The sequence below is a fragment of the Vulpes vulpes genome, chromosome 12, assembly GCF_048418805.1.
Source record: "Vulpes vulpes isolate BD-2025 chromosome 12, VulVul3, whole genome shotgun sequence".
In the NCBI taxonomy this organism is placed as follows: Eukaryota; Metazoa; Chordata; class Mammalia; order Carnivora; family Canidae; genus Vulpes; species Vulpes vulpes.
The window spans coordinates 159,714,932-159,728,611 of NC_132791.1; the positions used below are offsets into that span (position 1 = coordinate 159,714,932).

A 13,680-nucleotide genomic window follows, 5' to 3' on the forward strand; every position below is an offset into this window, starting at 1 on the left:
TATTTCTCCTGATATACTTTTTTAATTGAGTTATTTTATTATTTTATTATTTTTTTGAGTTATTTTATCTAAAGGTGATTCTCTTAGTCCTATTCTTGCTGCATAGGAGAAAGTATTAGTTAATTTGGGATGGAGTGAGTGGTGCACATTCTACCCAGGGAGCACGCTGCTCAAACTTAGCTGTTAGTTTTCTAATATCCATTTTGTTGTTTCACATGGTTGGGAATGAAAAATACTTACACACTATGTAGTACACATCTGACCCACTCTACCACTTCTCACTGGTGTTCGGAAAGCCTGCCTGGCACTCAGGACAGGGGAAGCATGCCTGGGCCGTGTGGGGGGACAGGAAGGGCTGGCTGCTGCAGCGGGTCCCAGAGAAGATGCTGGGGCCTTCCTAGCAGAGCTCACACACACACTGGCTCTTCCCCACAACCACCTGCATATGAAGCATGTGGAACCACTTCCCAGACACGATGGCTGGTCAGGGGGCTGGATTTCCAGGTCTGGCTTCTTCATTTTGAGCGATGTTGGCTGTTTTAAGTGTTTTAAGTGTCACAGGACGTGTCTGAGAGTGAACATACAGTCGCAATCCAGGTGTGGACATGTGAGGGGGAGCACGGTAGGCCCAGGGCAGCTGCTTGGAGCCTGCTGGTCTGTGCTGGATGCTCACTTGGGGACGTTACAGAATGTAGAAGCTACCCCACGCCAGAGTCAAGTATAATGCCATGTTTGCCTCAAGGGTTTAAGAAAGGGTTGTTCCTACCGACCCGAGCCCAGGACAATCAGGTGACTGACAGTCACTTCATAATTCTGTTGGGGATGGCACACATGGGAGGGACGTGAGCACCCTGAGGACAGCTCTGACTTGACTGACAGCAGCGTCGACCTCCGCTCCACTGGGGGGCTGCTGCAAGAGGGGGCTGCCGAGCCCAGCACTCCTCATGGGCCTCCAGCTGGGAAAGTGCCGCAGGGGGACCCATGCTCAGCGGCCTGTGACAGTGGGGGGGCACGGGCTCCGCAGAGACGGGCGAGGAGGTGTGCTGGGCAGAGAAGGCCCCCGGTGAGGCTCGTGTGTGCAGTCTCTCTTCTGCCGGTCACCGCTGCCCGGGGAGCTGAGGCCCAGCGGAGACTCTGCCACACGTGGGAGCCGGACATGCAAAGGTCACAGCAAGCCTTCATGGGAATCACCGCAAGTGCTTGAGAAGAGGGCACTGTGCTCGCACTACGCCCTCAGCCTGCTGACCTGCCCGGGCGACAGTGTCAGTCCCCCTCAAACACAGCGACTGCTGGCTCTTCTGTTCACACTGGCTAGGAGGGCAGAGGCCTGGCTGCGTGTAACTGCAGTGGGTCTGGTCCTAACCCCAGGATGCAGGCTCTTTGGTCAGATCCCAGGGCGTGGCAGGTAAGGACGAAGGGGGCCAAGGGACAGTGGGGGCGGTAGACAGGGTCACCTTGTCCAAGGACGGATTTTAGGAGAAATGATTCACAGTCAGGAAACGTGCTCAGTCCCTTGTGGGATTAAGGGAGACAGAACGTGTGTCATGTCACCGCTTTGTGTACGTCCTGCCAGAGCTTTTGTTCAGTCCCTTTGGGGTCGGGATCTTGCTTCCGACCTTTGATCCTGAGGTCCCTGTTTTGGTCACGGCTGTGCCTCTACCTGCTAAACACACAAAACATAGGCACTGAGTTAGGAGGGAGAGTAGGTTACGGACAGAGCATAAGGCCACAGTGATGGCGCAGTGGCCGCTCAGTCCTCAGGTGGTCAGGCTGAGTGGGCAGTGAGGACAGGCAGTGCTGGCTACAGAGGAGGTGCCATGTGAGCTGACAGGACAGGAGGGAGAAGAGCTCGGGGGAGGGACCCAACATCAGGGGTGGAGGGGAAAGAATGGAGCTGCTTGCCAATTGCTGGCATCAGAAATTCAGTTCCAGAAATGAAGTGAAGGAGCAGCTGTGGGACCAGAGCTTCACATCCTGGCTGAGTCACCTCAGGGCCTCTGAGTGCCCGTGACTGCTCATCTGTGGAGGAGGCTGCTGCGAGGGGGGCGCCCAGAACCTGCATCCCGGCACTCATCTTGGTTATTCTCCTACTTATTATACGTCCCTAAAGTCAAGCTGTGCACTCAACAGGTTTTTGGTCAGGAATGATTTTCTAATGAAAAATAAACATTTTGTAAGATATTTTAAATCTAACATAAAATAACTAAAATTATAATTTATAAAACAGGCAGGGATCCCTGGGTGGCGCAGCAGTTTGGCGCCTGCCTTTGGCCCAGGGCGCGATCCTGGAGACCCGGGATCGAATCCCACGTCGGGCTCCCGGTGCATGGAGCCTGCTTCTCCCTCTGCCTGTGTCTCTGCCTCTCTCTCTCTCTCTCTGTGTGTGTGACTATCATAAATAAAAAAAAAAATAAATAAATAAATAAAAAAAATAAAAAAAAACTTAAAAAGAAATAAATATCTTTATAAAAAGAAAAAAAAAACAGGCAGCAGCATTACTTGTGAGTCTCCTATTTAACTTTGTGTTTCTAAGTGCTCTGTGTTGGTGACACAGAAAGACACCGAGGACCAGGGTTGCACCCTAAGAACACCCAGGGAGCTGGGTTTGCTGCCTCAATGACACCTTGTGGAGCCTCGGGAAAGGGCAGGATCATAATGAAAGAACCTCTGGCAAGAGTGTGGCGCTGACAAAAAGAGTTCTGGTCATGCAATTAACCTGCTCGTTAAGACCCAGAGACAGGACACAGACTGGAGGGGCATGTCTCCAAGCCACCGCAGAGGGGCGGGGACCCCTCTGTGATGGCACAGATGTGCAGGAAGGCACGGCCTTACCTGGCAGTGGAGCGGGCACCTTGTGCAGCACGTGGGTCTTACGCAGGTTCATCGTGCAGCCAGCTGGGCCCATAAGATGAACTTTCCACGCCTAAAACAGAGGAGGAGGCACACAGTATGGCAACCAGGCAACCGACAGAGCTCCCACTGGAGCTGAAACCAGGGGCAGCCATGGCTCCTGAGCCTGTTATGTAAGTGTGTTTGACCCCCAGGAGTAGACAGTGGCTCTGGGTGGACAGCCAGTAAGAAATCAGGGGTCAGTTCTATAGTGACAAAGAAAAAAATTCTGCCAGCAGCTGGGTGAGCTTGAAAGATCCCTCCCCCGCATAGCCCACAAATGGGAAGGTGGCCTGGGGATACCCTGCGCAGAGGGGCCTTCACCTGTGCCCACAACTCCTGACCCACAGAAACTGCAAGATAATAAAAGGGTGTTTAAGCTGCCAAGCGTGTGGTGATTTGCGACACGGCACAGATGACTGTACTCTGAGAAAACAGATCAGGACGAGAGGCCTGCTGACTGCCTTGTAGCCGTGAGCTGTGAGCTGGGCTGCGGCTCCCCAGCTGGGAGCATGAGGGCACGCGGGAAGAGGGGCCGAGGGTTGCTTGGCTCAGAGCAGGCAGTGACACACAGCAGCCAGAGGAGGGGACTGGGTATCACAGGACAGCATGAGTGTCATGGTAGCAATAGGGACACAGAGGCTCCTATATTCTAAAGATAAATGGGGAGAGAGAACAGTGTGAGAACTACGTATGTATCTCTTAAAACGGATAAGCTGTTGAAGAGGAAACGAGCCCTGTGAGGACAGAGGGGTGGTGAGCAGGGGCAGGGACAGCAGCCATTCTCTCTCTGGCCTTTCCTGAATACATCCCATTCCATAGACTTTGGGACCAGCCAAGTATTTTATGTCATCATAGGACTTCATTGTAAAAATTCCCTATTCGTCCTGGAAGAACGCACCACTATCTAAGAAGTAACCACAGGAAACACATAGTTTTAAAAATCAAAGATAGATCTGACCTGGCCTTGCCTCCACTCCCCAGGAACAGGGCAGGAGAACTCATGCCAGCTGACGGGAGGCGGGAGTAGATCCAGCCCACAGCAAACCCTACTAGGCGAAAGGCTTCTCATCAAACTGTAAGAGCTTGAGAAGGAAGCTACTTAAAAACATATCGAGTGGTCTCGTGTGCAGCCCCACCTAGAGCCTGTACACTAGTGCTTCTGCCACTGTACTACGACCAGCAGCACGAGCCCGAGGGGAGCAGCCAACGGTTGTGGTTTGTGGAGCAATGTGGCGGAGCACTCACAGGGCAAGGGATGCGCTGTCTGGCTGGGCCTCTGGGGAGCACGAGAAGGGGGCACACAGGTTGGGTACAGAGGGAACACCAGCCCACAGTCATTTCTGCGGGTGACGGGACGTGAAGGCTGCCTGCAGGTTCCTTTGCTCTGCTGCGTACTTTGTTATATATTTGACATTTTCTGAGAGTGGCCGAGCAGGGCTGTCTGGTGTGAATTTTCTGTGGCCAAGAGCTCCGGGGTGCAGCTGGATCTGAGCCGTCATGTGGGCACCACATCCCATGGTGTTGGGATGCAGTGGAGGATGGCAGGTAGCAGTGGGTAAGGAGGCTGGAGCAAAAGCGACTGAGCCAGAGGCAGGTCTCCAAAGCTGTACTGCCTGGCACACAGAGGGCATCGCCATGGTCATGTGAGCTGAACAACCCTCACGAGCCTCAGACTCCCTTTGGTCAGAGGAGCGGGGTACAGGACAGAGGTTGGGGAATGGAAGGCCTAAGCCAGAGGCACAGTGGGTGGGCAGGGTAGCAGAGGGGAGAACCTGCATCACCCATGAGGTGGAATTTCCAAACTGCACTGAGCTCGGTTTCAGTAATGAGAAGGATGGGCATGCTGCAGTCTGAACTAGACGCCATTTGGGGCCCCAGGACACAGGGGAGCCCAGTGACTGGACAGAGGCCAGAGCTCACCCCTCAGAGCTAAGCCCTCCCAGAGGATCCACAGTGCTACAGAAGGAAAAGATCACATGAGCAGGTAGGTAAACAGAGTAAGTATTTGGGCAGAGCTGAAACGGATCAGGCTGCGCCCAGAACACTCACTGCCCCCTGCCCGTGGTCCAGCCCTGACAGCCCGGTCATCATCACCTGCCAGGGGTGGCTAACCCTGTGTGGGGTCACTGCCTGAGGTAGACCCTTACCTCTTCTCCAGGTGAGAAGTTCTCATGGCACAGAGGGCATCGGTTTGCCAGCTTCTCTGGTTTGGCAGCTGAAATGGTGTCAATAAAACAAGATTTAGTTCTTCCTATGAGACCTGGACACCCCCTCCACAGTGTGTCCCTCCCCGCTGGCAGGACACTACAGACACAGAGGGCACGGAGGGGTCCAGGCAGGGGCCTGAGCAAGCACTCACGATTACACTCCTTTGTTTTTATGTGTCTGGGCAGCTCTTCCTTCAGAATGGCCTCACTGCAGCGGTAGCACTTCCCAAACCCATCTTTCTTGTCGCATTCTGTCAGCAGGTGCTCCGTCAGGCTGGAGATCTCCACCACCTGCATGCCAAAATGCAGAACACAGCACGTTGCCAAGAACACTGGGGAGTGTGCTGCCCCTGCCGGCCTGCATGACACGAGCATGCTTCGGGGCTGGGGCTGGGTCCTTAGCTCAGTCCTTACCCTACTAGCCCACATGGCTCCTGCAGTCATTCACAGTATTTTGCTAAAGACCCTGTGGCCTCCTCATGTGACTGTGGTGGCACATCAAGGCCATTACTAAGGGTGAGGTTGGAGGAGCGATGGTTAACTCCAGGGCAACACTGGTAGTGAGCTGCAGAACAGTTTGGCCGTGTGGCCTCTGGGTTCGAATCCCAGCTCCCCGACACTTGTAAGAGTGTGCACAGAAACAGGATCACAAAGAGTGTCAGGAGAGTCTCTTGCCTCCCTGGTATGTTGGGCAGGAGTGACTTAATGCCCAATAAATCGTCAAGCCATGGACTCACGTACCCTGTGGAGAAGCCAACCATCTCCACTAGGGTCCAGAGTCCACACTGCCAGGCGGAGGGTGGGGAGGGTCTGCCCACTTGAACACTTGCAAGAGCCCCAAGGTAGAGGCAGGAAGTCCCTCTCCTTATCAAGAGGAAGGCCTACTGCACCTCAGAAAAGATTCAAACTTGGGGGGTAGGAGACTTCTTCACCAAGATACACAAAGTGTCAACCAAGAGACGGACAGACAAGGTGGACAACAGTAAACTTAAAAGACGCATCAGGATGATGCACATGCAGGACCCCGAGTGGGAGAGGGTAGCTGTGGCACCCAGAGCTGGCTAAGGGTTCTGGTCTAGATGCATCAAGGATGGGCACAGATTAGCAGAGCAATTGGCAGTTCAGTGTAATCATGAACAAGAGACTAGAGGTATCTTAGAAAAGAGGGCACTTGAAGGGCCGATGGACACCAGACAGGTGCTGCACCTCACCATTGGCAGAAGCAGGGAGCTGGTAAGGATGTGGAGCAGTCCCCCATGCTAGGGCTGCAGTGTGGACATGTGGCCCCTCTGGAGTACTGCCTGTGTCAGCCCTGCAGCCCAATGCCGCACGCCCAGTCACTCCACCCCTTGGGGTGGGTGCATCCACAGGTGTGCCAGGACACAGATACCAGAATGTCTGTAGTAACAGTATTCATGGTAGCCTTGAACTGGGCACCATACAATTTCCAAAAACAGCAGGAAGGAGGGATGAACTGTGGACTATTCAAACCATGAGTGCTATGGAGCAGAAAAACTAACAGGACACAAAGGTCAGGGCGGTAGTGACCCTGGGGGGAGAGGGCCTGGGAGTGGTAACACAGGCATGCCATCTGTGGTGCTTCAGTGGGTGCTAACACACATGACTTAAAAATGGGCACCTCATTTTGTCAAGCTTCACAGATGCTGCGTTGTTTATAAATTGAGGGTTTGTGGCAACTCTGCATTGAGTGAGTCTGTTGGCACCATTTTTTCCAACAGCATTTGCTCACTTTGTGTCTCTGTGTCACATTTCAGTAATTCACACAGTATTTAAAACTTTTGCATTATTATCACATCAGTTATGGTGACCTATGATCAGTGAATATGGCTTGCTGAAAGCTCAGACGATGGCTAGCATTTTTTAGCAATAAAGTATTGTAAAGAATGTACATTGTTTTTCAGAGACAATGCTATCACGCACTTAACAGACCATAGTATGGTGTAAACATAACTTGTGTCTGTCCCCGGAAGCCCTAAAAATCATTTGACTCACTTTATTGCAGGTTTTCCTGTGGGGGCTGGAGCAGAGCCCACAGTGTCTCTGAGCTGTGTCTGCTACGTACGTCAAAGAAAACAAATCAACCCCAAACAAAACGGGTAGCTATGCAGGCAGCTATTTTTCCCACAGCTTTTCCTCTCCAAACTCTATAGCTGGAGCCACCTCTGTGACTCAGACCCCCGGGGACTGACCTGCTTGCAGTGGGTGCACCTCGTCAGCATAAGACAATGCTTCCAGTAATGCAGGTCCAGGCCCTCCTCCGTGAATGACTCACTCCTTTCCCCACAGAAAATACACAAACTGAAACAAAACAGAAGTGAGAGGAAGGCCTGGTGTCACCTGGAGACATGCCCGCCTTCCCTGTCCTCGGGCGGGCCTCACTGGAAGGTCCTGGGGGCACACCCACTAGTAGCTCAGTAGGAAGAGCAGGTGTTTGTGACAAATTATCTCCAGGTCATTCAGATTCTAAGCAGTCAGCATAATCAAGCGCAGACTCGAGTTAAGTCAGGAGAACAAAGACATTTTACTGAAATTCCTGTGGGTTTGCTGCGGTGACCGAATGGGAAAAAGTATTGTGTTGTCATAGTATTTTGTACCTTTAGCAGCACTTCTGACAAATGGGCTGTTGCCTTCTCTCAGGGTCAAGTGGGGAGGCCTCCTGACTCCACCAGAGTGAGCACCTATCAGTCCAGTGTGTGCGTGTGGGGGCGGGGCATGTCCTAATGTTTACAAATGATTGAGAGCTATCAGTTTACAGAAGCCCACCGCGCTCCAGAAAATACTTGCTTCATGGCGTGTTCATGCAGCTAGTCCCTTCAACCCTCACAGACCAGGGTAAAGACACCTCTACTTACTTATCTAAATAGTGATTATCTGGGATTTCTGGAGCCGGAGGTGGGGCTGCTTTCCCTTCTTGTGTGTCTGAAATGAAGAGAAAGCATTTAAAAATAGCTTTTCGTAGAAATTATTTTCAAATTTTTAGTAACCAGTTTGCTATGAAATATATTGAAAAGCACACAAACTGAGGGGTGCCTGGAGGGCTCAGTCGCTTGAGCTTCCAACTCTGATCTCAGGTCAGGTCATGATCTCGGGGTTGTGGGATCAAGTCCCATGTCAGGCTCCCTGCTCAAGGGGGTCTGCTTCTCCCTCAGCACCCCCTCCCTCTGCTCACACTCCTGCTCCCTCCCTCCCTCCTTCCCTCTCCCTCAAATTAATCAATCAATCATTAAAAAGCATAGTAGACGACAAGGGTTGTATTAGTTTTACATTCCCTGGGTATTTGTTCAGCCAATGAGGTGGCCCCTGCGGGGAGCCCCACACCCAGCACTTACCCTGACTCTCCACCTCCAATGAGGGGCCTTCTTTTCCCTAAGACACAAAAACAGAAAGATCAGGAACAGGTGGCTGCATGGTGAGAGCCTGTCCAGGATATATTTTGACACTGAAAGTAAGCTTTTCTGTATTCAGACTATCAAAGTAACGTAGCACCATTACTTGTGAGCCGTTAACACTCAACGGTGCGCCCTCCCTCCCGTCGGCTCTGGGCAGCACATGACCAGCACACTTCTCCATGGAGGCCTAGGGTGCTCCTGAGCTCCACCTCCTCAGCCGCCTCCCCACTCCTGGCTCCTTATGCTGGGCATACCTTCTCTCCTTGGGGGTCCCAGGACCCAGCTTCTCCTGACCAGGCTGAGCTGCTGCGCAGGCCACCCTGCTGAGATGAGGCTCCAGAGTGACAGGTGCACACCGGGACAGATTGCAGCCTTCTACCCTTCTGCCCACTCCATCGGCCCGCCAGCCAATCCTCAGCTGCCCTTGGAGCACCCTCTGTGCCTCTCTTGCCAGGTCAGGGGCCCTGTTTCTGGGGTCCCTCCTAAGCACTGGCTGGTGTACCCGTGAATGTCTCGCAGGTTCATTTACTTCTGCTTGAAACTCTCAGCCGGCTTCCCAAGTCTCCTGTCACTTATCTCATCTCTGCATTGCCTTGTGCTCCAGTCTTCTGGCTCCGGCCACCCTGCCAGGGTCCTGGTGCTTGAGCTTTGACTCTCCCCTCTTGTCACCCAACTTTTCCCAAGACAAGCTGCCCCAGAGGCCCCCACCGAACTCGGTGTCTGCCAGCAGCCGTGCCCCTTGAGCCCCTCCTCAGCCCACCACCTGCCACACTCTCATGCATTCATTCCCTTGTATATCTTGATCACTGACGGATGCTGCTAGGGGAGGCACGGGTCCCCGAGGATGGAGAATTTTGTCTGTTCTGTTCTCCGGTACACACTGTCCCTGGCACATACTGTCCCCAGTACGCTTGTGGACTCAAACAGATAACCTGGCATGACAGCATTCTTGTGCTGAGGCAGAGGGTACCCCCAGTCTAATGGACTGGGCCTTGCTTTTCCAGCCAGGCTCCCGTCCTGTGTCTGGGAGCTAAGGAGGGGAGAGGGTTCCTTATGAACACCTGGTGTCACTGCTGGTGGCCAGCTGAGTGGGGCCACAGGCCTTCCTGCTGCAGCTCCTGGGCTGCCCCAAGTGCCCCCACCCCCCAAACTCTGGGAGCCCCTTTAGCACATTTCCTCACAGCTCTCTGAACACTGCTTTCCTTCCTACAAAGCCTGACCCTGTGGTGAATGCCTCACAGCACCCTGGTGACCAACCAGCCTTGCTTGGGTTGAAGGTTTCTTGGACTTTGGGTGTTAGAGACCAGGGACAACAGGTGGCCCTACACCCAGCACTAAAGTGACATGTTACAAAAAGGTACTGTCTGCTGCATTTGTAGAGAATTAAGCTTTACGTCATAGTATGTGACCTATGTCACAGCCAACCACGGAGCAGGAGGCACACACAAAAGAATGCAATCATAGAGCTGGAAAGGGATAGACTAACATGAAGCTGGCACACGGTTCACACGATTTATATGCCTACACAGAAAGCAAGCTTCATGTGACTGGATTTTAGGCTTTAATGTTTCTTTCTTTTCTTTTTTTTTTTTTAAAGAGCACTGCTTTATTTATTTATGATAGTCACAGAGAGAGAGAGAGAGAGAGAGGCAGAGACACAGGCAGAGGGAGAAGCAGGCTCCATGCACCGGGAGCCTGATGTGGGATTCGATCCCGGGTCTCCAGGATCGCGCCCTGGGCCAAAGGCAGGCGCCAAACCGCTGCGCCACCCAGGGACCCCCCCCCCTTTTTTTTTTAAAGATTTTATTTATTTACTCAAGGGAGATGCGGAGAGAGGCAGAGACACAGGCAGAGGGAGAAGCAGGCTCCCTGTGGAGAGCCCCTTGCAGGACTTGATCCTGGAACCTCGGGATCATGACCTGAGCCCAAGGTAGATGCTCAACCATTGAGCCACCCAGGTGCCCCAGGCATCAACATTTCTTATTAAGAGAGACGAGTTTGTGTATTTTGCAGGGAGACAATGTAAATGTCGAAAGCTGAATTTTAGCTTCAAGTTTTACCTATCAATGCTTTGAATAGCTTAGGAAACCAATCAGTAATTTTAAATGTTTTTCTAAAATTCAGAAGCAATCAGGCAATCTAAAAATATCCTGTCATTCACAGAAGTCTTGGAGATGGATGGTGGTGATATTGCTAACCATACAAAGGTACATAATGGCACAGAACTGTACACTTAAATGTGGTTAAAATGGTAAATATGCTGTAAGTATTTCACCACAATAAAAACACAGAAAAAGATTCCATTGTCCTCAACAACCACTCTAAGACGGCAGGCTGATGTCCAGTCGCTGCCTCGAGGTCTACCCTGTGTTGCTTTTTCTTTTACTGTCTCTTCCTCTTGGAGCAGTAGCCTGGACGGGCAGGACTTGGTTTTGTTTCCTGCTTATTTCCACAGCCCAGCGCCATGCCTGGCACAGAGCAGGTGCTCAGCAACATGCAATGAATGGAGATGAGCTGGTGAAGGTGCTCTGGGAAAGCTGAAGGACGAGGTACCCAGCATACTTTCCCAGATATCTATGGGGGGGAGGTGCATGGCCTTGGTGGTGCCCACAGAATCTGAGGCTGGGCACTGGGGCAAGGATCAGGGCAGCTCCAGAGGAGACAAGGGGTTAGCAGTACCAGCCTGGTTGTCTTGGCTTCACCACTGATAGGTCTGTGCTTGGAGTAAATCACTTTAGTTTTAAAAATTTGTTTCTCCTTGGGGTGTCTGGGTAGCTCAGTGGGTTAAATGTCTGACTCCTGATTTTGGCTCAGGTCATGATGTCAGGGTGGTGAGATCAAGCCCTTTGTTGGGCTCTGTGCTGGGTGTGGAGACTGCTTGGGATTCTCTCTCTCTCTGTCCTTCTGCCCCTCACCTAGCTCATGCTCTTTCCTCCTCTCTAAAAATATAAACAAACAAACAAACAAATAAATAAACAAAATTTTGTTTTTCTATTTGTATAACATTAGGAAAAATTATGAGCACCTGCTGGGCCTGCTTTAGCGGGTGAGAATTGGATCAAACATGAATGTCTTAAAGAAACACCCTTGAGGGGCACCTGGGTGGCTCAGTTGGTTGAGTGTCTGCCTTCAGCTCAGGTCGTGATCCTGGGGTCCTGGGATAGAGCCCCATGCTGGGCTGCCTGCTCAAGGAGGGGGCGTCTGCTTTTCCCTCTCTGTCTGTCCCTCCTCCTCGCTCGTGCTGTCTCTCACTCTCAAATAAATAAATAAGATCTTAAAAAAAAAAAAAAAAGGAACCACCCCTGACTCCATGGTGTCTGTGTCCCCAGGAATCCGCATTTCTCAATGTACCTTCCTCTCCTATGCTGTTATTCCCAGGTGTCCGCACCTCCTGAATCATCACTGTGACTCTGGGCCACAGGCACTTCAACAAACATTCTGTTGCATTTTCTCTTTTTGAGCGGTGGAAAGAACCCTCACTCCAAGGTCTAACCTCCTCCTAGCAGACTGCTGCAGGCACAGTGCAGTCCTGTCAACAACAGAGATGGTGCCATGCAGCACACTCTGGAGCCTTCTCTTCCTGCACCCCTCAGACTTTCTGCTCCTCGAGGAGCTAATCTCTACTCTCTCTCACTTTCTCTAGAAGAGATTTTCTTTCAATTTAAGGAACTACATTACAAAATCAATGTCCTGAAACTGGTGAAATGCCAGAAGGAGGGCAAAGCAGGAGGAGTATGTTTACGCTCACCCAAGCACTAGCTGACTGCGTCTCCCAGCAGCTTCCTGCGGCAGAACATTCCCTTGAAACTTGCCTCCTTTAATGCATGGGAATCAGATCTTCGCGGACAAGTTTATTTTCCTCCTTTGCCCTGAGGAAGCCTAGGAGCTCTGAATAGGAAATCGTCCTCCACTGCCTCCACTGCCTCCCTAGCCTTGGACTTACCTCTCTAAACATGGCCAGCAGCTCATGCCACTCCCTGGAATCAGCACCTAATTCAAACTAGCCAATGGATGATTCCTTCTATGTATCCTCAAACTAGTTTTAAGAAAGCAACAAAGCCTACAGATACCCATCTGCATAATGTAGTGAAAGGAAAGCAAGCATGCTGTGCATCTGTCTAGGGGAATGAGGAATCAGGATGCCCATGAACAGGGGTGAAGGAAACCGTAGCATTCCCAACCTGGGCTTCGGCCTGAATGTCCTTGAGTGCAGCCAACTGCCCTTGTAAAGCTTTAATTTCGTCTTTCTTTCGTTTTTCTGCTTCTTCTGTAGCTGCTTTCTTCTGTGCCTGGTATGGAAATGATTTTTCCATTAGAATAGCTTTTTAGGGTAGCCTTAGAAATTGGGAGAACATATGAATTACAGCATATGAACTACATTTCTTATACATTGTAATGGTCACTGAGACTAATAATATAACTGCAGTCAAGCTACCTTCACCGGGTTAATCTGATCCATGTTTACAGACAGAATAACCACAAAGTCCTCTCGGCTATCACTGTTCCTATCTACAGATGGGGAAACTGACAGTCTCATGCAGAAGGTGGAGGAGCCAGGATCTGAACTCAGGGGGATGTTTCCCTGGTTTCCTGCACATGAAGCTCTTCAAGTAATCTGTAGTTTATTCAGGGACCAAATAACTTCAATAGAAGGATAAATCATAACTTCATAATAGTTAACTTACCCTAATTTCAGCATCTGTAGGTCTGCCATCTATTTTAGCAAATCCCTCAAAAATTGTTTTATAGAGAACATTCTTGCGCGTGGTGCTGTCGTCTGGAGGGAGGTACTCTAGAATAAAAGCCCGGTGCTGTTTATACATGTCCAAAATAACTCTAACCGCTGTCTCTCGAACCTCATACACTCTGTGCTCCAGGGCACTCACTGAAAACTAAACATAAAGTTCTTGTGGTTACTGATTCTCATGATAACAGTTTATTTTTCCCAGCATTAAAGAAACATAGGCACATTATAAAATTTTGAAAAAGAAAAAAAAAGACCACCACCCACAGAATTCTGGCTATTACAACACATAGCTTTCCTTACTGTGTCTGCTCACACATAGCGGAGCTCATGTTGGATATAGAACTTTGTGTTTTGCTTCTTTCCACTTAATGTGCCAACAAGCATTTTTAGGGTTAAATCCTTCTGTAGATGTCATATTAAATGT

The 13,680-nt window shown here is 50.8% G+C and overlaps 1 protein-coding gene across 4 annotated transcripts in view; it reads right to left on the minus strand.

Annotated features, from left to right (window-relative positions):
* The window catches only part of CEP104 (centrosomal protein 104), a 38,348-nt gene that overhangs the window by 3,494 nt on the left and 21,174 nt on the right, over positions 1-13,680 (minus strand). For 3 of the 4 annotated variants that reach the window (XM_026005139.2, XM_026005138.2, XM_072731095.1), the window contains 9 exons: positions 13,195-13,401; positions 12,691-12,798; positions 8,450-8,486; positions 7,973-8,039; positions 7,310-7,418; positions 5,252-5,390; positions 5,040-5,107; positions 2,833-2,923; positions 15-1,663 (listed from right to left, as the gene is read on the minus strand). In XM_026005139.2, coding sequence (XP_025860924.1) covers positions 1,548-1,663; positions 2,833-2,923; positions 5,040-5,107; positions 5,252-5,390; positions 7,310-7,418; positions 7,973-8,039; positions 8,450-8,486; positions 12,691-12,798; positions 13,195-13,401 — 942 coding nt within the window. In that variant the 3' untranslated portion in view covers positions 15-1,547. Of the gene's footprint in view, positions 1-14; positions 1,664-2,832; positions 2,924-5,039; positions 5,108-5,251; positions 5,391-7,309; positions 7,419-7,972; positions 8,040-8,449; positions 8,487-12,690; positions 12,799-13,194; positions 13,402-13,680 lie in introns of those variants that run through there. The other variant, XR_011996016.1, reaches the window with a different exon arrangement.